Below are 21052 nucleotides of genomic sequence, written 5' to 3'. Positions count from 1 at the left end.
TATAAAAAGTTAAAAAGAAAAAGAGTGTAAAATAATCATGCCCTTGCCCATTCATCTCTCACTCCTGGCAACTGCATCTAAGGAAACAGTCAAAAAAGCTTATAAACAATTATGGATAAGCCGAATCATCTTAAATTTATGTTGCAGTAAAAATTAGAACCTAAATGTAGAAATAAATTATTAACCACCTGTACAATGAAATAATATGTAAACATTTATGTTTTAGAAGAATATTTAATGCTAGGGAAGATATGCAAGTGTATTGAGTAATAAAGGCAGCCTGCAAAACAGTACTTATGGTTCCAACTATGTTAAACAAACAAACAAACAAACAAATATACATAGAAGAAAGATGCCTGGAAGGATAGACACCAAAATGTGGAGTGATTATCTCTGAATAGTGCAGTTATAGGTGGCTTTTGTCTTCTTTATACATTGCTGTATATTTCAAATATTCTGCAAAGCACAGAAAAGGGATAATAAATGTGAAAGGAGAAAGACAAAAAGAAAAAGTAAAGGTGTCAGTCTCAGAATTCTGGTGGCCATTGGTAGTAAAAATAGAAAATAGTTTCAATCTATTTACATCATATGAATATAAAAATATTTAAATAAAAAATAACATCCATACTTTCAACCGAGATGGATAATAGACTTGGAAATTTCCGTGTACAATCACAGTAATCTGGTCATTGCACAATTGCCGGGCCTTTCACATATGCCTAAATGAGAACTACATGCACGTGTACTGGGGGTGCACTACTTTCTATTTGGCTTCAAGCTCAGTGTTTGGCTAAATTCTGTTATTGAGCTGTGGTGTTCAGCCTTGGCCACTGCAAAGTGATATAGGTGAATGCTTACTCAGTGTCATTTCTGGCATCCTTAAACCTGTACATGAGTAAGACTGTGCTGTTGGGTAGATCGCCATCATATCCCATTAGTGCATCAATCTTCAGTAACATAAACATGGCATGTCATGGACCTAGAGACTGTCATACAGAGTGAAGTAAGTCAGAAGGAGAAAAACAAATATTGTATAATATCATTTACATGTGGAATCTAGAAAAATGGTACAGATGAACTTATTTGCAAAGCAGAAAGAGTCACAGATGTAGACAACAAACTTATGGTTACCAAGTGGGGAAGGAGGAATGGGACGAATTGGGAGATTGGGATTGACATATATACACTATGATGTATAAAACAGATAACTAATGAGAACCCACTGTATAGCACAGGGAATTCTACTCAATGATCTGTGGTGACCTAAATGGGAAGGATGCAGATGTAGAGAACGGACTTGAGGTCATGGGGTTGGGGGTTGGGGGGCGAAGGGGAAGCTGGGACGAGGTGAGAGAGTAGCATTGACATATATACACTACCAAATGTAAAACAGATAGCTAGTAGGAAGTTGCTGCATAACATAGGGAGATAAACTTGATGATGGGTGATGACTTAGAGGGCCAGGATAGGATGGGAGGGAGTAGTGGGAGGGAGGGGATATGGGGGATATATGTATAAATACAGTTGATTCACTCTGATGTACCTGAAAAACTGGCACAAGAGTGTAAAGCAATTATATTCCAATAAAGAATTAAAAAAAATAAATGGGAAGGAAATCTAAAAAAGAGCGGATATATGTATACGTGTAACTGATTCACTTTGCTGTACAGCAGAAACTAACACAACACTGTAAAGCAACTATATTCCAATAAAATGTAATTAAAAAAAAAACGGCATGGCAGTCGTTATTATGTGAACATCTACTTTCAAATTAAGTATTCTAAATTGTAGATGTAACTTGAAGTGCAAAATCTGATGATGTAATATATGTTGAAATGCTAATAGTTGAGGTATGTATGAATGTATTTTTAATACTGCAAAAGTAAAATGCTACAATAATTACTGAGGATTATGAAAGGTGCTAATCCTACATAATAAATGAGAACTTTCAGATAGTTAAATATATTAACAGTTAATGTGAATATTGAGAGAATGTTAATCAGATAACTTTATAAAGAACATTGTATCCTTTTTGAACCTACAGACATTTATAAAAATATAAATATGACCACAGGGCAAAAATAATAAAGATTAGATTGTATTACAATTCTAATTACTGTAGACTTACTTGTTGCAATTGCATTCATAATACTGACTAATCTTTAGAAACTGATGTTTATTTAATCCCATTTAGTCTGTTAATCTTAAAAAAGAAAAAGCCCTATTTGGTAATTTTTCACATATTAGGGAGGGTAAAATTAAATGCAGAATGTCAACATAGCTACCTCAAAATTTCACAAGGACAAAAAAAGTCATGTACAAGACATATATATGATAAATCATCTTTGATTGAGACATGATTAAAAATATAGAGAGAGCATGGGGAAAAAAGGAGAAAGGTGATAAAATGAGACACAAAATACATTTCTTCTCTGTAAACAATGGACTCTACAAGAATGCTTTTAATAAGACAACACCTCGTGGTTTGGGATCTGTGAAGGGTAGTATTTTTTTAAAGCTTGTAGAAGTAATTACTGTAGACTGATAACCATTTTCAGCAGTTGAAGAGAAAGGATTTTTTAGATTTGCTCAAGCTATAAATTCTAAATACTGATTTATTTTAGAAAACATTCCTAAATACTATTTCCTGATTTATATTTTGTTGTACACAGAAAAGGTTATTGAAATTATGAAATATGCTACCACAGCATGTATATGGTATGTGAACATTTGGACATGAAGAATCAACCTTAATGTTTTTAGGTTTGACAACATAGAGGATTAGTGATTAATTCAACTATGTTTCCTCTTTCCTTACTTGAAAGATTCCCGGGTCTCACACACATAGTGAATCTGACTTTGAGAAACATTTATGGAATATAAAATCTGTAAACAGAAATGCACAAAATTATTAACTACAGAACAAATAAGGTAAAGGCTTTGGATACAAGCATATAATTTGTTTACGCCCTTCAGTTCTATATTCAGAAAATGGTTATAGCTTAAAAAGATGTGATAGAAAATGAGTGGCTTCAAGCAAAAAGATTGTAGACCACTTCCACAATTTTTCTTCAAACAATAACAAATTTTGTTAAACAAGAACTTTCGAAATTCTCTTGTGTACATATGCAAGATAATTAAACAGGATAGAACAACAGCTATTATATCCTTCAAAGTCTTACAGAATAAAGAAGCTCTTCATTTTGTATTTTCCAGAGAACATTACCAAGGTAGCAAGACTTACTAATAACCAATGGTGGTTTGCATAGAAAGCAGTTTGTTGGAATTTGCTGAATAAATTGATGTGCCTTGAGAATGCAAGTATTTCCAACACGATTGCTGCTGAAAAAATTTCCCTTTGATTCTACTCCAAGAAAGATGCTGAAATTGACGTGCATACAAGGAAAGCCAAGATGCAGATGGAAATTTCAATTGTTTTCTTAACTTGAAAACCAGTTAAATTGCTCCATTGTCCCACTTCTAGATCCAAACTTTAAGAACAAATTTTTCTCCAGTATGTATAACAGACAAAAATATTAGAAACTGGAAAATAAAACTATGAGTACAACCACCTTAAATCTGCTTCTGCAAATATTCTTCTTGAAACAGTGCACAAAATTTCAGTCAGTGAAACTGCTTCAATGAAATGTTATCGCCATCCTCCAAATTTTCAAGGCTAAGAATTAAAAAAGTCCTATTAGACGAAAGAACATTTAATGGTAATGTTACATTATACTGGCAGAACTAGACCTATGACCCCAAGAAGCTCAGTTGAAAGTGTCTTATTTAGTAATTCAATTGTTTCTATTTAATTGTTTCTATTTAAAGGAGTGTCCAGCAGTGACAGGCTGGTAATTGCTGTTCTTGCCTTATAAGGTCAAACTTTAAAATTTTAATTAATACTTTTTTTTTTTTTTTTTTTAGAGAACAAGATCTGGGCACCTGTGCTCATTGTTCTTGAGGGTACTGCTGCTCCCATGCCCTTTTAATGGGCATAGTTAGAGAATATATGTATGTGTATACATACATTTATATGTATATATGCCTATATATCTCGTATAAATACATTTTTAATAATAAAATTACAAAAACGAATTTCCTTTCCAAGAAAATTCAGATTTCCCCCCTCTTTTCTAGAAGTTCATTCTGTTACTGATTGAGAGAAGAGCAATTTTTAACCATCATTCACCACTTGACCAAAATATATATTAATTCGAGGTGTACCTCAAATTACACACTGCAGGTGTAGTTGCCCTCTAAAAGTAGCTTGGTAGGCTCCAGAGCAGGTGCCCCAACAGGACGGTTCTCATACTTTTGTGATTTATAGCTTCTTTGTTATGGGCATTGACTTGATTCACTTGCTGAAATACAGGTTCGGGAGGACTCCGAGTCCTGTTCAGCCTGTTTGCAGGGAGGGCCGTGCTGGACACTCAGGGTTATGTGGTTGTCTTCCTGTAACACGCGCTCTGTCAGCCTGAAACACACAACCTCCGTGGCTAACACTTGGTTCTTCGCTGCCCGTTAGCGCAGATCCAGCAAACCACAGCTTCCGTAATCCGAGATGGAAGGACGACTGTAAATTTTGGTTCTCACACCGGCCACGTGGGACGTGAGCCGCTCCCCACCCCGGGAGCCACATTCGCGATTTCTGCCAGGGATGAAGGGCGCCTTCAGCACGGACCTGCGCCTCTCGGTCGCGGATTCGAACCCACGGCCTCCTTGCGCCGCGCGGGCACCCGGCCTCGCTCTCCGCGCTTTTCCACCGTCCTGCGTCAGGCCGCGCTCCCCCAGGCGCCTCCCTTCGGGCGCGGCCTGCTGGTTGGGCCTCCAGGAAGAAAAGCACTTCCCAGAATGGACCCTGGTTTGTGGCTGGGCCCTAAGCGCCAGTCCGTCGAGCCCTCTCGGGGTTTGTGAGAAAACCGGACCCACCTGTTCGCGTAGAACAAACCACCCGCAAGCCGAGCCGAGCGAAGCCCGGCCTGCCGGGCGGCGCAGGGGGCCGCCGGGGCCGGCAGGGGGCGCGCTGCCGCGGCGGGCGGGCGCACGGGCGGGCGGCGCGTCTAGGCCCGAACGGTGCCGGGGGGTGCGCTCGGTGCCCACAAAGCACAGCTGAGGGGCCGCTGCGCGCTGAGCGCGGCTGAGCCTGCCCGCCCCCCGAGCTCCACCGGCCGGCCGCCCCGCGCCTCTGCCGCGTCCCCGCGCCCCGAGCAGCCGGGCCCGACGGCGGTGCGAGAGCCGGGCGGGGAAGGCCGGGCCGGGCGGGCGCCGCCCGCGGAGAGGCCGGGGGCCGGCCTGCGTGGGGCCGCGCGACGGCGGCGGCGACGACTCCGGGCCGGGCCGGACAGCGCAGGGCCATGGCCGAGGCGGCCCCGGCTCCGGTGAGCGCGGCGAGCGCGGGAGGGTCGGGGCGCCTCGGGCTCCGTGGCCCGGCCCGAGGGAAGAGAGGAGGGCGGGGAGCCCGGCCTGTCAGGCGCGGGGCCCCGGAGCGGGGCGCAGCCCGGGCGGCCGAGCACGGACATCCCCGGGGATCCCACCGGGAGGGGAGCGGCCTGGGGGGGACCCCAACGCCCGGCGCGAGTCTGGGACGGCTCGCGCTCCCCCAGCGGGTGGTTCCTGCGCCCGCGTGTGGGGCGCCGGCTCCCGCATCGCGTTTGGAGGTTCCCGGCGGAGGGAGGCCCTTGCACCAGTGAAAAGGGAACGAGCGGGGAGGCGAGCCTCGCCTGGCGTCAGCCCCGCGCCAGCCGCCGGACGCGGGGCTCGGGGTTGGCTTGGTTCGGGGTTTCCATCAGCCGTCCCCCAGCCCTGGGAGCCGACCCCACAGAGCCACCCTCGCGGCCGCCCCCTGAGCCTCGGGCAGCCACTGATGCGGTGGTGACGGCAAACAGCTAGGCGTGTTGAAGGACCGCGGGAGGACAGGGATCCCCAGTGCCCAGCCCGTGACGATGCCGGACACACGGGAGGCCCTCCGTCGGGATTGCGGAGTGAATGACCGGTTGCAGGTTCCGAGGGCGGGATTACCTTCTGCGTGTTTATTCTTTCTGCGGATGTTTACCGCAGGCCTGCCGCGTGCCAAGCCCGCTCAATCAGTTGCGAAGCCTGCAGAGCTGACCAAGACAGTCCCTGCACACAAGAGCCGTGCAGAGCCAGCAGGGACTCGTCAAGTAACAGGACCGGAAGGGATGCCTTGGATTTGCCAGTTAGGAAGCCTCTGCTCTCCCCCGAGGAGAGCCATTGTAGGGGATCAGGAGCCAGACAGGGCTTCTGAGTGGTGACCGGAAAGTGAGAGGAGGAGGAAAAAGAGAGCGGCAGCAGTGGGGTGGGGGATAGAGCAGAGGGGAATGTCATCTCTGCCCTGGGACCTGTTTTTCCCTTTCCTATCTTGTTTTTCAGTATGGTGGAGATGATCATGCGTCTGTGCCAGCCGTGTGCAATAGAAATATAATGGAAGCCACATATATAACCTTAAATTTTCTAGTCACATTTTATTTTTTAATTTAATTTTTTTTTTTTTTTTTTTTTTTGCCCAGCGCCCTGCTGGGCTGGGCCCTCTGCAGCGAAAGCGAAAGCGAGGAGTCCTGACCAATGCACCGCCAGGAAATTCCCAGCAGTCACATATTAGAAGTAAAGAAAAATAGATGAAATGAACTTTAATGATATGTTTTATGTAACCCAATGCTTACAAAATATTTCAATGTGTGATTAGTATTAAGAAATTATCGATGAAATTTTACATTTTCTCCCCATACTAAGTCTTCAAAATCTCCTGTGTATTTTATACTCACGTCACAGCTCCATTGAAATACCCATTTCAAGTGTCCAGTAGCCACGTGGGGCTACCATATGAAGCAGTGCAGGTCGATCCCATGGAGAAGACTCAGGAGAGGTTTAAACATTGACCATAAAATAGAGAAAAGATCGGTGTGCCTAAAAATGTGGAAGGAGATGGCATTCAGAGCATAAAGTGGAGAGATTAGTTTTAAACAGGAAGAACCTTTTTCCTGAGGGAAGGAAAGAAGAAAGCATGGACTAAGCTACTGATGAGTTTGGAGTGGGAAGGAGTGGGAAGGAAAAGAAGAGAAAGTTGAGAGAGTTGAGGTCTAATAATTCTAATTCTCTTCTCAAAGTAGGAGGCCATGTGGTCTCCTGCGAGTGTGGGGCCTGCAGAGGAGGGAGCCTTACTGCTCCGCCTGTGCTCCCTGAACTAGCAGTGTCAGCGTCACCTGGGAGCTTGTTTGAAATGCAGAGTCTCAGTTTTCCTCCCAGACCTGCTGCATTGGAGTCTGCATTTTCCCGGGATCTGCAGTTGATGCTTGTGCTCAGGAGTTTGAGAAGCGCCGCACTAGAAGTCAGAGAAGGCCCGGGCTTGTAGTGGCCGCTCTGTGGAATGGGAAGAGAAGCATGGGAGGCACCAGGCAGTGCTGAGTCCCTGCTGACCTTAGAGACCATGGGTGCGTGGTGACACCAGTGTACCCGGTTGTGTGACTTCATTTTGTAGGGCTTACCAGCCTGCTTCCAGGAACAGAGAGTGAGAAGAATTGAACTGATTTGAAGCTGGAGGTTAGCCAAGCAGGTGAGGCAGAAAGACATGAATGAAGGGGTTGAAGTTAGCTGAAACGATCAGCCAAGGAAGAAAGCAAAGCCTGGAGCGGGCCAGTAAGCCAGGAACAGATGGGACGGTCCAGGGTTCAGTGGGACTGCAGAGCAGGGGAAAGGAGAGTAAGGTAGAGGGAGAGCTGGAGAGACTGGAGGTTGTGGCCAGAGGGCAGGTTATCAAATTCACGGAGTCAGAAGGCTTTGCAGAGCCTCGTCCAACCTCCCATTTATTGTAGGAGTTTCATTTTTTACACACTCTTTGTTCCAAAGTATGTCTGGTGAAGGGCCAGCCTGTTATGTTCTTGGAAAGATCTAGTTCAAAACGTATTTGTATAGGCCAAAGTTTATCTTCCCGAAAATTCCGTGTTGATTCTAGTTCTGCCCTCTGAGTACACTGCATAGGATTAAACGTCTGTCCTGCCTTCTGTTTTATTTATTTATTTAGAACTTTTATTGAGGTACAGTTAACATACAATAAACTGCATATATTTAGAGCGTACAATTTGGTATCCCAATCTCCCAATTCATTCCCCCCCAACCCTCCCCACTTTCCCCACTTGGTGTCCGTATGTTTGTTCTCTACATCTGTGTCTCTATTTCCGCCTTGCAAACCGGTTGATTTGTACCATTTTTCTATAGTCTGCATATATGCGTTAATATACGGTATTTGTTTTTCTCTTTCTGACTCACTTCGCTCTGTATGACAGTCTCCAAGTCCATCCATGTCTCTAGAAATGTCCCAGTTTCCTTGCTTTTTACAGCTGAGTAATATTCCATTGTATATATGTACCACATCTTTTTTATCCATTCATCTGTTGATGGACATTTAGGTTGCTTCCATGTCCTGGCTATTGTAAATAGTGCTGCACTGAACACGGGAGTGCATGTGTCTTTTTGAATTATGGTGTTCTCTGGGTATATGCCCAGCAGTGGGATTGCTGGGTCATATGGTAACTCTATTTTTAGTTTTGCAAGGAACCTCCATACTGTTCTCCACAGTGGCTGTATCAATTTACATTCCCACCAACAGTGCAAGAGTGTTCCCTTTTCTCCACACCCTCTCCAGCATTTACTGTTTGTAGATTTTCTGATGATGCCCATTCTGACCGGTGTGAGGTGATACCTCATTGTTGTTTTGATTTGCATGTCTCTAATGATTAGTGATGTTGAGCCACTTTTCATGTGCCTCCTGGCCATCCGTATGTCGTCTTTGGAGAAATGCCTGTTTAGGTCTTCTGCCCATTTCTGGATTGGGTTGTTTGTTTTTTTGATATTGAGCTGGATAAACTGTTTATGCATTTTGGAGATTAATCCTTTGTTGATTTGTTTGCAAATATTTTCTCCCATTCTGAGGGTTGTCTTTTTGTCTTGCTTATAGTTTCCTTTGCTGTGCAGAAACTTTGAAGTTTCATTAGGTCCCACTTATTTATTTTTGTTTTTATTTCCATTACTCTAGCGGGTGGATCATTTTTTACACACTCTTTGTTCCAAAGTATGTCTGGTGAAGGGCCAGCCTGTTATGTTCTTGGAAGGATCTAGTTCAAAACGTACTTATATAGGCCAAAGTTTACCTTCCTGAAAATTCCTGTTGATTCTAGTTCTGCCCTCTGAGTACACTGTATAGGATTAAACAAGTCTGTCCTGCCTTCTGTTTTATAACCCTCAAATATTTGAAAATCGCCATCATGTTTTCTCTACACTCAGTATTCTCGGCTTATTCAACTATTGATAGTACGGAATGGTGTGGTTGTGGCTTGTCAGCAGGGTGGTGCACGGGGCCAGCCCTCAATAAGGGGTTTTTCAGAGGGCACTGAGCTCAGTGAAACGTGGAAAGATCCTGGTGCACTTAGAGCTTTTCCAGAGACAGAGGATGCAGCAGCAAGCTGGCCTCTGGGTGACTGGCTCGAGGTCGTATACCCCAGGGAGTGTGCCAGGCTGCTGCTTGATCCTATTTCACCCATTCACTGTCTTACCTCATCCATCCCTGAACCGCCAAAGCAGCTCTCTTGGCTTTTGATGCCAATGAGCTCCATAAAGATGAGGCTTATGCAGGCAGTACTAAAACTATATTTAGATTAATCTCAGCTGGCCACTTAAGCAGCGCTTATCTGATTTTAGTTTGGATCAGGGCTCCTGCTAACACTCAGTGTCTGGTCTCCTCTCCCACCACGCACAGACTTCCGACTGGGACTCCGAATGCCTTACATCCCTGCAGGCGCTTCCTCTTCCCACACCCCCAGCCGCAAATGAAGCACACCTGCAAACTGCGGCCATCTCCCTGTGGACCGTGGTGGCGGCCGTGCAGGCTATCGAGAGAAAGGTGGAGGTCCACAGCCGGCGACTCCTGCACCTGGAAGGACGGACAGGGACGGCTGAGAAGAAGCTGGCTAGCTGCGAAAAAACAGTGGCTGATCTCGGGAACCAGCTGGAGGGCAAGTGGGCGGTGCTGGGGACCCTGCTGCAGGAGTACGGGCTGCTGCAGAGGCGGCTGGAGAACTTGGAGAACCTGCTGAGGAACAGGAACTTCTGGGTCCTGCGGCTGCCCCCTGGTATTAAAGGAGATATCCCAAAGGTAATACCTCCACTTCTGCGTCCGGAGTGCTACCACCAGTCCTTAGACTATTAGTAAGGGATAGTCTTGGTCAATCAGTTTGGCTGAAAGAACCATGAAGTTATTTTGTGTTTATGTATTTGGAAAGCATTCCATGTTCAATTCAGTGATCGTGTGAAGTGTTAAACTTCAGATTGGAAAACTCTTTCCAATCCAAAGTTGGCTATCTGGGAGATGGATTTTTTTTCTCTTTTGCTTTCTCCTACCCATTACCCCCCAGGTCACTTTTTTCTTTATTAACCCATCTGCTACAGCCTTGGTTGGAAATGAAATTAAATATCATTTAAATCAGTCAATTTAAATTTGTTGGCAATTCTGGTAATAAAAAAAAATTAGAGGAGGACAGAGGAAGAGATGTAGAGTCCAATGGTTAATGTAAGGATTCGGGGCCGTCTGTGGGTCTAGGCTCCACACGGACCCTGTCCCTCTGCATCCTTTATAGAGTGCGCTGCAGTGCGAGGGCCCACCCTTTATGAAGGGAATAGCCCATAAAACAACAGGAAATAAACATCATTCTTGAGCAATGGGAGACAGCCTTGAGGCAGCTAGTTTCCAAACGTGCCGGTTCCTTCATTCATCATTCACTCAACAGATGTTTCTTGAACACTTACTATTTGCTTGATATCTACTACCTGAAGGCACAGCAGTGAACAATTCATGTAAGCTCCCCTGGAGCTTAAATTTTAGGGGGAAAGATAATGTAAACAAACAAAATAAATCCATTTAAGTGCTTTGATAAAAATAAAAGTGCCATCTGGTGATTTATTTTTTAGATTGGATGTCAGAGAAGGTCTCATAGAGGAGCTAATATTTAGGCTGAGCCTAAATGACAGGAAGGACCCTACTGGGAGAAGATCTGAGGAAAAGCTTTCCAGGCGGAAAGAATACCTAGTGCAATGTCCCAAAGGCACAAACAAGCTTGAAACACTAAGGGGAAGGGAAAAGACCAGCTGGCTGGTGTGCAGTGATTAAGTGGAGCATGGCAGGAGAAGTAGGGGTGGCTCATTTAGGGCAGTGTTCTTCAGGCCTGGCTGTACAGGAATCACCTGGGAGGCTTTTAAAATTTTGATGGGCATCACATCGAGAGGTTCTGACTTAACAGGTTCAGGATGGGGCCTAATCATCAAGCTTAAACCTCCATAGATAATTCGAATATGCACAATGGTTGTGAACCACTGACGTAGGGCATTGGAGACCAAGTTAAGGAGTGTGGACTTCATCTTAGGTGTAATGGGAAGATTAGAGGGTTTTTTAGCAGAGGAGTTACATCTGGTTTGTATTCTGAAAGAGTCTCTTTGGCCGCTATGGGCCGAATGGATCAAGGGATAAGAATAGAAGCAGGGAGAAGACAGTAAGGCAGCTGTAATAGGAGAGGGGATGGATGCGGGTAGCAGCAGTGGGGATGGGGACAAGGGGACAGAGCCAGGATATATTGATGGTAAAACTGACAGTAGGACTTAACTGATGGGAATTAGGGAATGAGGAATTTAGAACGATAATAGCTGTAAGTCAATTCTGTGATGTTTTACTGAGCACTTACTGTTATAAATACTTTCATAAGACTCCTAAGTTGCCCAGGATCATACAGACAGTAAATATAAATAACAGCGTTGTTCTGTGACCCAGCTGGCTCCAGAGTATATGCTCTTAACGACGGACTCCTAGGCTTTTGACTGGAAGGACCGGATGAATGGTGTTGGCATTTACGGAGATGGGGATGCTTTGGCGTGGGAGGGAATTAGTTCTCCTTTGGCAGCGTTGGTTTCACCTCCTGGGATACTTTCAGGAGAGATGTTAACTGGTCTCTGAAGCTCAAAGGTGAGAGATACTTGGAAATCATTGACATACAGATTGTATTGTAAGCCGTGAGGCCAGAAGTGATTACCGTGGGAGAGAACTCGGAGAAGCAGGAGAAAAAATCCAAGGGCCAAGTGGCAGTGGTGGGAGTGGCAGCCAGTGAGCGTGTGGGTCACAGGGTCAAGGGACAGTGTTGTGTGGGCTGATGTGTTACTGAGAGGTCTAGAAAGATAAGGATGGTGAATACAGTGTGGCCACACAACCTTGCCGGGGACTGTGTAAGAGTTATTTCAGTGCGGTGCGGGGAGGACTGGGTGGAGCAGGCTGAAGAGTGAGCGGGAAGAGGACATGGAGCCCCCGTCAAGGTTTGCAGGGCTGAGCGGGTGGCCAGGAGGGGTCAGAGTCTGCATCTGACAGAGAACCTTCCCCACGGGGCGTTTTGTTTGTGTATCTGGAGCACCTCCAGAAGGTTTTGGGAGTAATTTAAACTTAGTATTTGCCATAAGAATAGCAGAAAAGGTACTTACTGTCTTACCTGGATAAACAGATAACATTTAAACTGTCCATCTTAAACTCCAAATTCATATATAAAATAATGTGATTTCTCTCAAAAATTTCCTCATGAAATTAAAATATATTGAAGATTCACTAGATTGAAACGTGGGCCACAAGGGAACTTTTGTGTCCTTGATTTGTTGAAAATGCTCTTATTCTGCCCTTACTTTTGAATGCCAAGTTCAAAATAATTTTCCCTCAGAATTTTTTCCTTAATTTTAATTTTTCAAATTGTGGTAAAATATATATGACATAAAATTTACCATTGGGGTGGCGGGGGGAAAAAAGAAAAAAATATTTACCATTTTAACCATTTTAAGTGTACAGTTCAGTGGCATTAAGTACATTCACATTGTTACACAACTATCACCACCATCCATCTGCAGAACTTGTTCATTTTGCAAAACTTTGATGCTGTACCTGTAGAAACTCCTCCCCCGCCCCAGCCCCTGGCAACCCCGGAACTGCTTTCTGTCTCTGTGAGTCTGTCTGCTGTAGGTCCTCATCCAGGTGGGATCATACGGTATCTGTACCCTTGTGACGGGCGTATCTCAGTGAGTATGACCTCTCCCAGGTCCATCCATGTTGGAGCAGGTGTCAGAATGGGCTTTTCAAGGCTGAATGATAGTCCATTTCTCTCACAATTGTAAAGGCATTGATCTTTTGTCTCATAACATCAGATGCCATTGGTGAAAAGTTTAATAACAAATCAATTCTCATTTGTTTGTAAGAAGTCTTTATTTTTTCTCTCTTTGGAAGCTTTTATCTTCTATTGGTACTTGGTTTTTCTAAAATTTGTTGAGGATGTATCTGGGTGCAGGTCTTAAAATTTTTGTTGGGCACTTGGTGTGAACTTTCAGTCAGAAGACTGAGATCTTTTCCGCTCTGGAAACTTTTCTTCTGTGATTCTATTTTTATAATTTTTCATTCCCCTTCCACATTTTTTCTGTTTTCTTTCTGGAATTACTGTTTGACGAATGACGGATTATTGTCTGTGTCTTTAACTTTTCCTTCATATTTTTCACCTTTTATTTTTTAATGTTTTTTTATTTTTTAAACTTTTATTGAGGTATAATTGACATACAGTAAACTGTATGTATTTAAAGTGTACAGTTTGATATTTTTTCTTATTAGTAATGTATATAGGGCAATCCCAATCTCCCAATTCATCCCACCCCAACACCACCACCCCCCTCCCTGTTTTCCCCACTTGGTGTCCATATGTTTGTTCTCCACATCTGTGTCTCTGTTTCTGCCTTGTAAACCGCTTGATCTGTATGTACCATTTTTCTAGATCCTGCATATATAAGTTACTATACGATCACCTTTTAAACTAGAGTTCTATAACCTTTCCTTTCAGCCTTTCTGATTTTTATTTTAACAAGTATATATTTAATTTTTCAGAATATTTATTTTCTCCTTTTTTAAAGCAGCCTGAATGTTTTTTTTAATGAATGTAATATCTACTTGAATGTCTCTGGGAATATGTCTTAGAGCTTTGTTTGCTTTTTTTTTTTTTTCTTTAATCCTCTAGGATTGTTTGTAGTGTGTGTTCATCTTGATGCTGTTAGTTTTACTTTTTCAGTATTGAATAATCCTTGGTTGTTGGTAGGTTAATTAGTAGGTTTATTTGAAGAAGTTGGCATGTTTTCTCTGCCACCATATAAGTCTGTTTAACCAAAGGATCTTTCCTTTGCAGGAGAGGCTCTCTCTATAGGTGCCCTATATAGGTGGGCTTCACTTTAAGGTGCCATGCAAGGAGCAAACAGGCAGTGCGGGGGCCACCCAGAGGCCAGGAGTAAGATGGTACTTAAGTTGTCAGCACCGCACTGGAACCCTATGCTGTCTCCAGGCAGATTTTTAAATTTCTTTAGAGATAAGGTCTGAGTTTCAGCTTTGCGGTAAATGCTGTTTTACCAGGGCTGATGAGGACAAAGGAGGGGGCCCCTGCTTTTCCAAAGATAGACCTTCAGACTGCAGTTTATAACCACTGTTACTCCTACTCAGTGTCTCTGCCAGCTTGGAGTTTGGAATTCTCTGGATTCCTTACTGCAGTCCTTTCCTGTGAGTTGTCAAAGATGCAGCTTCCTCGTACCTTAGACCCCAGCACGGGTGCATCCTCTAGGTCTCAGTGAGAAACTCATCAGAAATTCTGACCTAGTGACAGCCTCTCCTCACTTTTGCTACTGTTATTTTTTTTTTTTAAGCTCTTTATTGGAATATAATTGCTTTACACTCTTGTACCAGTTTTTGAGGTACACCAAAGTGAATTACCTGTATTTATACATATATCCCCATATCCCCTCCCTCCCGCGACTCCCTCCTACCCTCCCTGTCCTGGCCCTCTAAGGCATCACCCATCATCGAGTTGATCTCCCTTTGTTATACAGCAACTTCCCACTAGTTATCTATTTTACATTTGCTAGTCTAAATATGTCTATGCTACTCTCTCACTTCGTTCCAGCTTCTCCTTCGCTCCCCCGCAACCTCGTGTCCTCCAGTCCATTCTCTGCATCTGCATCCTTATTCTTGCCCTGTCACTGGGTTCATCAGTTCCATTTTTTTTTAGATTCCGTATATATGAGTTAGCATACAGTATTTGTTTTTCTCTTTCTGGCTTACTTCACTCTGTATGACAGACTCTAGGTCTATCCACCTCATTACATATAGCTCCATTTCATTCTTTTTTATGGCTGAGTAATATTCCATTGTATATATGTGCCACATCTTTCTCCATTCATCTGTTCATGGGCATTTAGGTTGCTTCCATGTCCTGGCTATTGTAAATAGTGCTGCAATGAACATTATGGTACATGTTTCTTTTTGGATTATGGTTTTCTCTGGGTATATGTGCAGTAGTGGGATTACTGGATCATATGGTAGTTCTATTTTTAGTTTTTTAAGGAACCTCCAAACTGTTTTCCATAGTGGCTGTTGGTACTGTTATTTAGTCCCTCTAGATCTTATTTACTGTCATTTTAATGGAACTGTGGGTGGGAAGGGAAGTACATGTGTGTTTAGTTCACAGTCTTGAACCAGAAGCCCATCCTGATCCTTTATTTTTGTCATTATTTTATCGTGTCATTATTTTATTGTATGTTATTATTTTATCGTATGTGTAAGCCATCACAAATCTTTTGTGTAGTGAGATAAAAGTTAACTATTGAGTATCTACATTTGCCCTCAGCTTGATTTTAGTTGCTGAGCAGGATGTGAAATGAGTAGTTTATGGTTCTAGCTCCTAAGGAACAAAATTTATGGTTGGGGAAAAGAACATGACAAATGAAGCAATTAGAGAGAAAATTAATTGCCTCATAGAATTGTATAGACCTTTGTATTTTAAAGGATACGTTACATTTACGAAGATGAGTATCTTTTTATTGAATTTTTTAATTTGGGGGAAAAAGAACATATATATATATGGATATGGATATTAGTTACCAGGACTCTTTCTCGTTCTTGGATTTTCCTTTTTCCATAGCATCCCATTTTTATTTTTTGGGTTTACTATCTCTCAAAATTTTATGGGATTACTAATTAAGGTTTTTTAAAAAATTCTGTTGCCTAGGTATTTCTGTTTTTTCCACAGTCATTTTTTCCCTCTTTTCATTTTAGTCTCTCTTAATCATGCAGCAGAATTCCTCTAAATGGCACTGATACTTAGAAGTTAGCTCATATTTAGGAATAAAACTGTAGAAAGCTGTCAGGTGGGAGAAGGAAGAGCTGGCCGTTATGATGACTGCAGAAGGAGAGAAGCGTTACACTAGGGGATAGTGCCCATGCTTGGTACCTTAGTTCCCCAGGCAGCTCTTGTATTTCTTTACAGAAAAACGTATCCATTTGCGTATGGATATGCTCCTAGCTTCAGACAAAATTGTGCTGGAAGGTGGAAAAATTCTATTGTGTATATGACCATTTCCTTCGTGAAACCTTGACTCCAACTAGGCAGAGTGCATTCTCCAATGTTCCACGCTTAAATATTTTTTCCATTCGGCCTGTTCATAACCTACCTGTCTTTCAGGACTGGCCAAAGTCCTATCTTCTGTAGGCTCATCCCAGCCCCATTAGAGCTCTGTTTCCAAAATTTCTTGTCCATGTCATTAATTTGAATATAGTCATATGCTCCTTTTAGGCAGAAACCTTATATTTATAATCTTGGTGCTTAGGATAAGCCTTGTACTTGATGGACATTCACAGTATGTTGTGCACTGTGAATTAAATATTGCTTTGCATTTGTACCTACCTCTATGAGTGACTGTTTACACTCTCCTAAGACTCATAGCCCTAAAGATTATCACAGTGAAAACATTGTCAACTCTTGGAGGTTAGATCTGTGTCTTAAGTTTTGCTTGTATCCTTTCAGCATCTCACATAGGTTTTTTGTAACTAGTAGGCACTTAGTAGAGAGTTATTGAATGGTTGAATTGCAGTGAGAGGAACTAACCCCCGTGTGTTGTAATTTCAGGTGCCTGTGACATTTGATGATATCTCCATCTATTTTTCCACTCCAGAGTGGGAAAAATTAGAAGAGTGGCAAAAGGAGCTTTACAAGAATATCATGAAGGGCAACTACGAGTCTCTCATCTCCATGGGTGAGGCTAAGTTGGCACCTTTTGAATGAGGTGACGGCAGCTCCAAGGGTCTCAGTCTGGTCCCTTTTCCTCCAGTGTTCTCATTTTCACTCTGTCCTCACACACTTCTGGTTCTAAGCCAAAGATTTCCAATTCACCCTTGCTAAATAGGAAATCACGATCTTTCCTTCTGCCAAATCATGGGACAGAGAATGCAGTTCAAGATTATGGGTTATGGATGTGCCTGCTGCAGTGGTTTCCATGGTATCCTTCATTTTGAAAGGGCCTTGCCTTTCCTCCTTGAGGCACCAAGTAGCACATGTGCCTTTCCTACACGTCACCTCTCCTCTTACCTGTTTTCCTAGATACTGTCCATAGTTGGAGGTGAACAGATGAGGGACATGATCTAGACTCAGAGAAATTCCCTGGGACTGTGGCCTTCACAGCCTTCAGTTCAGCTTTGATGGCCATTAGTTGTCATCCTCACATATCGCTTTGTCACACCCTCTTTCCCGTTTTTCTCTCCTAGATTATGCCATGAATCAACCTGATGTCTTATCTCAGATTCAGCCAGAAGCAGACCATAATACAGAGGAGCAGGCAGGGCCAGAGGAAAGTGAGATTCCCACAGACCCCAGTGAAGGTGAGTAGGAGAAGGGATTATCCACTCCTTGTCTCCCTTTCCTGGTCAGAGGTGATGGCTCAGGAGGAAGGTAAGCAGGGCTTGGGGCTTCTAGAGCTTCTCAGTCCTAAAGCAAGTAGACTGTGAAAGCGTCATCAGGCATTTAAATAGAATTTAGAGATCACCTTGTCCAAGGCCTTCGCCCATCAGTACTACACACCTAAGGGCTCTTGAGGGAATGTGTGCCCAGCTGTTCAGAAGTGCTAAGGGGCTGGCTGGATTCTATCACTGACATTTTACTCTACTTCCTTATTATGTATATATCCATCTCTGCTTCCCTTATCTATCCCTGCATCAGTACATCCTATTTTTCATGTATTTCAAAATCAGTACAGGTATCAATACATTTCCCCCTAATTAGTTCAGTATGAATATCATTAACTTACAGTTCAATATTTGTTTATATTTTTCCTTTTGATGTGAATTTTATATACAATAAAATGCTCAACCCTTAAGTGAACATGCTCTGAGTTTTGAAGAATGTATATATCTGCCACCCGTTATTGTTAAGAGTGTGTAGGTGATTGTATTTAGGCAGTGAAACAGGCTAGACTTTATTAATCTCTATACCATGGATATAAATAATGAGTCTAAAATCATATCACAAATAAAGATGGGTTATTTGATTGCAGAAGAATTCATTATCAGAAATGGCTCCTTGGTCACCTTTATTAGTTACGTGACATAGTCCTCAGTGAGAAAAAACGAGTATATCATCTTATTGTTTGGGGACGAATGGAAAAGGTGTAAATAATTTGTTTCTGAGGTGATATATGAAGGTTTCATTTAGCTGCCCTCTTGTCATCTTATTTTTACCTTGGTTTTTAAGACTCTATTTGTGGGGGACTTCCCTGGCAGTCCAGTGGCTGACTTCGCCTTCCTATGCATGGGGTGCAGGTTCGATCCCTGATCAGGGAGCTAAGATCCCATATGCCTCGGGGCCAAAAAACCAAAACATAAAACAGAAGCAATATTGTAACAAATTCAATAAAGACTTAAAATGGTCCACGTCAAAAAAAAAAATCTTAAAAAAAAAAAGACTATATGTGGGTAGTCACCCTTTATACTTTAATACATTTTTACTTAAAATTAACAGTGTAAGCATTGCATTTATTTAGTACTCTGTTTTATTCTTTAGAGTTTTAGCTTGCATTGGTGATTATCAGCCTAGGTATTTACCAGAACTTGAGGATAGGAGTCATATAATTTGGACTGATCAGTTTATAGCATTTAAAAAGATTCTTATGTGTCTAACCTTTAGAACCCTTAATATTTTTCCCCTTTTAGGTTTAATTATATTTTAATGACTTTTTATTCATTTAATTCAGTTGTTTTCTTTTGGTTGCTCAAATTGTCAGCAAGTGAGAGGACTTTTAAACTATCTCCTGTGTCCTTCCAGTACTGCCTCAGTTCCTTTTTTCTTTTCCTTAAATTTTTAAATTTATTTTTATTTTTTGAGCTTCATTGGGTGTTTCGTTGCTGCACTCAGGCTTTCTCTAATTGTCGAGAGCGGGGGCTACTCTTTGCTGTGGTGTGCGGGCTCCCCATTGCGGTGGCACCCTCTGTCTGGCATGTACCAAGATTCCAGACTCGCAGAATGAAAGTGGATGTCCAGCATAAACCACACTGTTTGTACAAACAGCTCAGGCACAGTGAGGCACTCTTAACATTTAGGGAAGTCTGATATCAGCATAGGGAACTATTTGCCAGCCAAGCGCCAACCTTGCAGGCAGGCCTTCTAAGGACAGGGAGTCTCAGCCTGCTGTGTTAACACAGGCCTATTTTAGATTTTTCTTCTCCTAACACATTAAAAAAGTCCTGGTTCCTTTCCGTGGAGAATAGTGTTAACTGGTCATCAAGGTGCATGACACACTGTCCACGTGGATGGCGGGTGGGTACTAATGCTGTGCCACTTTAGCGACAGAACTAATAAAATTTTTTTTCATAGATTATTTTTCACTTAAGTCTAACCATGTAGATCATTTTTCCCGTCCTGTTATAATAGAAAAAAGAAGAATCAAAACTTTTCATTTTTGAGCAAATAGCTTCTCTCTTCTTTAACATCATCATGTTTGTTTAATTTTTTTTTTTTGGCCTCACTGCAGGGCATGCAGGATCTTAGTTCCTCGACCAGGGGTCGAACCCGGGACCCCCGCAGTGGAATCATGGAGTCCTAACCACTGGACTGCCAGGGAATTCCCCATCTTAATTGGGAATTCCCCAATATTAATTTTAGTACACCTTATAATATTTATTAGACCAGCGTGTTTATATTAAAATTTTGATGTACTTCTAGAAACAATTTTCTAAAATATGTTTGGATTTTATCCCTATTTCTTATAAAATAAAACCCATAATTTATTATTGTATTCCATTTTAGAGCTTTAGGAAGAACTATGCATTGTAATTAAATAAAAATATACATAAGTAGAATAGATTTGGGGATAGCAATGGTACCATGTGGCACACCCTCCTTTTTATGTCCGGATATCTTAGAATTAATCTTATGCTCTGTTTCCAACCATCATCTGAATCTGATGAAGGAGAAGAGAAATTATTATTCCTCCTAGGGAACAGTCATTGATGTCTAGCATCTGAGATAAAACTGCTTATAATTAGTAGAAAATAATAGTGAATGCGAGAATACAGAACAGAATAAACCTGAGGTTTTCTGAAATTCTTCTCTAACTCTATTACTAGGGCCAAAATGCAGACCAGCTCCCTCTGTGTGTGTGGCCATTATTTGGTTGCTGATAGTTTTAATACTGAACTCCAAATTTTTAGACTTCTTTGGAGAAAAGCCTTAACTAAGAAGTTCAGACGAAATAATTGCTAAAAGCCCATTATCTAGCCCTTCTTCTAATTTGGAAGGCATGGACTCGAACCAAGATTCTAGAATGACCCAAAAGTAGAATAAATTCATTCCTCACCAGGTAGTCCTGGGGAGACGTCTTTGATCATCACTGTTTTGGGTGCATCGCCCGTATTCCTTTATCACTGCCCACTCTAGTCCAGCAAGGCCAACTGTTCTTGAACAAAACCAGTACCTAAGGCACATCTCACTATGATAGTCCTTTTATTTTAGTTTAGCCTATTTGCACACAAGAATTACCCTGGAAATAAAACTTAGAGGTTTCTAACTTATTACACAAATACTCATCACACTCACCTGTTATGTTACAGTTCCATACCTGTTTCACAAAAGTTGCAAAAAAAGTTTTTATATCTTTACCAATGGTAGTT

At 42.4% G+C, this 21052-nt stretch overlaps 1 protein-coding gene across 4 annotated transcripts in view; it reads left to right on the top strand.

The window, feature by feature from the left end:
* Positions 1-4497: 4497 nt before the first annotated feature.
* ZNF398 (zinc finger protein 398) overlaps positions 4498-21052 on the top strand; it is a 29060-nt gene continuing 12505 nt past the window's right edge. The window contains exons 1-5 of one of the 4 annotated variants that reach the window (XM_057731969.1): positions 4498-5378; positions 6528-6621; positions 9770-10165; positions 17022-17148; positions 17657-17770. In XM_057731969.1, the coding sequence (XP_057587952.1) occupies positions 6583-6621; positions 9770-10165; positions 17022-17148; positions 17657-17770 (676 nt within the window). In that variant the 5' untranslated portion in view covers positions 4498-5378; positions 6528-6582. Of the gene's footprint in view, positions 5379-5429; positions 6622-9769; positions 10166-17021; positions 17149-17656; positions 17771-21052 lie in introns of those variants that run through there. The other 3 variants (XM_057731968.1, XM_057731970.1, XM_057731967.1) reach the window with 3 other exon arrangements.

This window comes from Hippopotamus amphibius, chromosome 4, assembly GCF_030028045.1.
Source record: "Hippopotamus amphibius kiboko isolate mHipAmp2 chromosome 4, mHipAmp2.hap2, whole genome shotgun sequence".
NCBI lineage: Eukaryota > Metazoa > Chordata > Mammalia > Artiodactyla > Hippopotamidae > Hippopotamus > Hippopotamus amphibius.
Note: the sequence above shows the minus strand (reverse complement) of the source record. Positions and strands in the feature narration are given on the sequence as shown.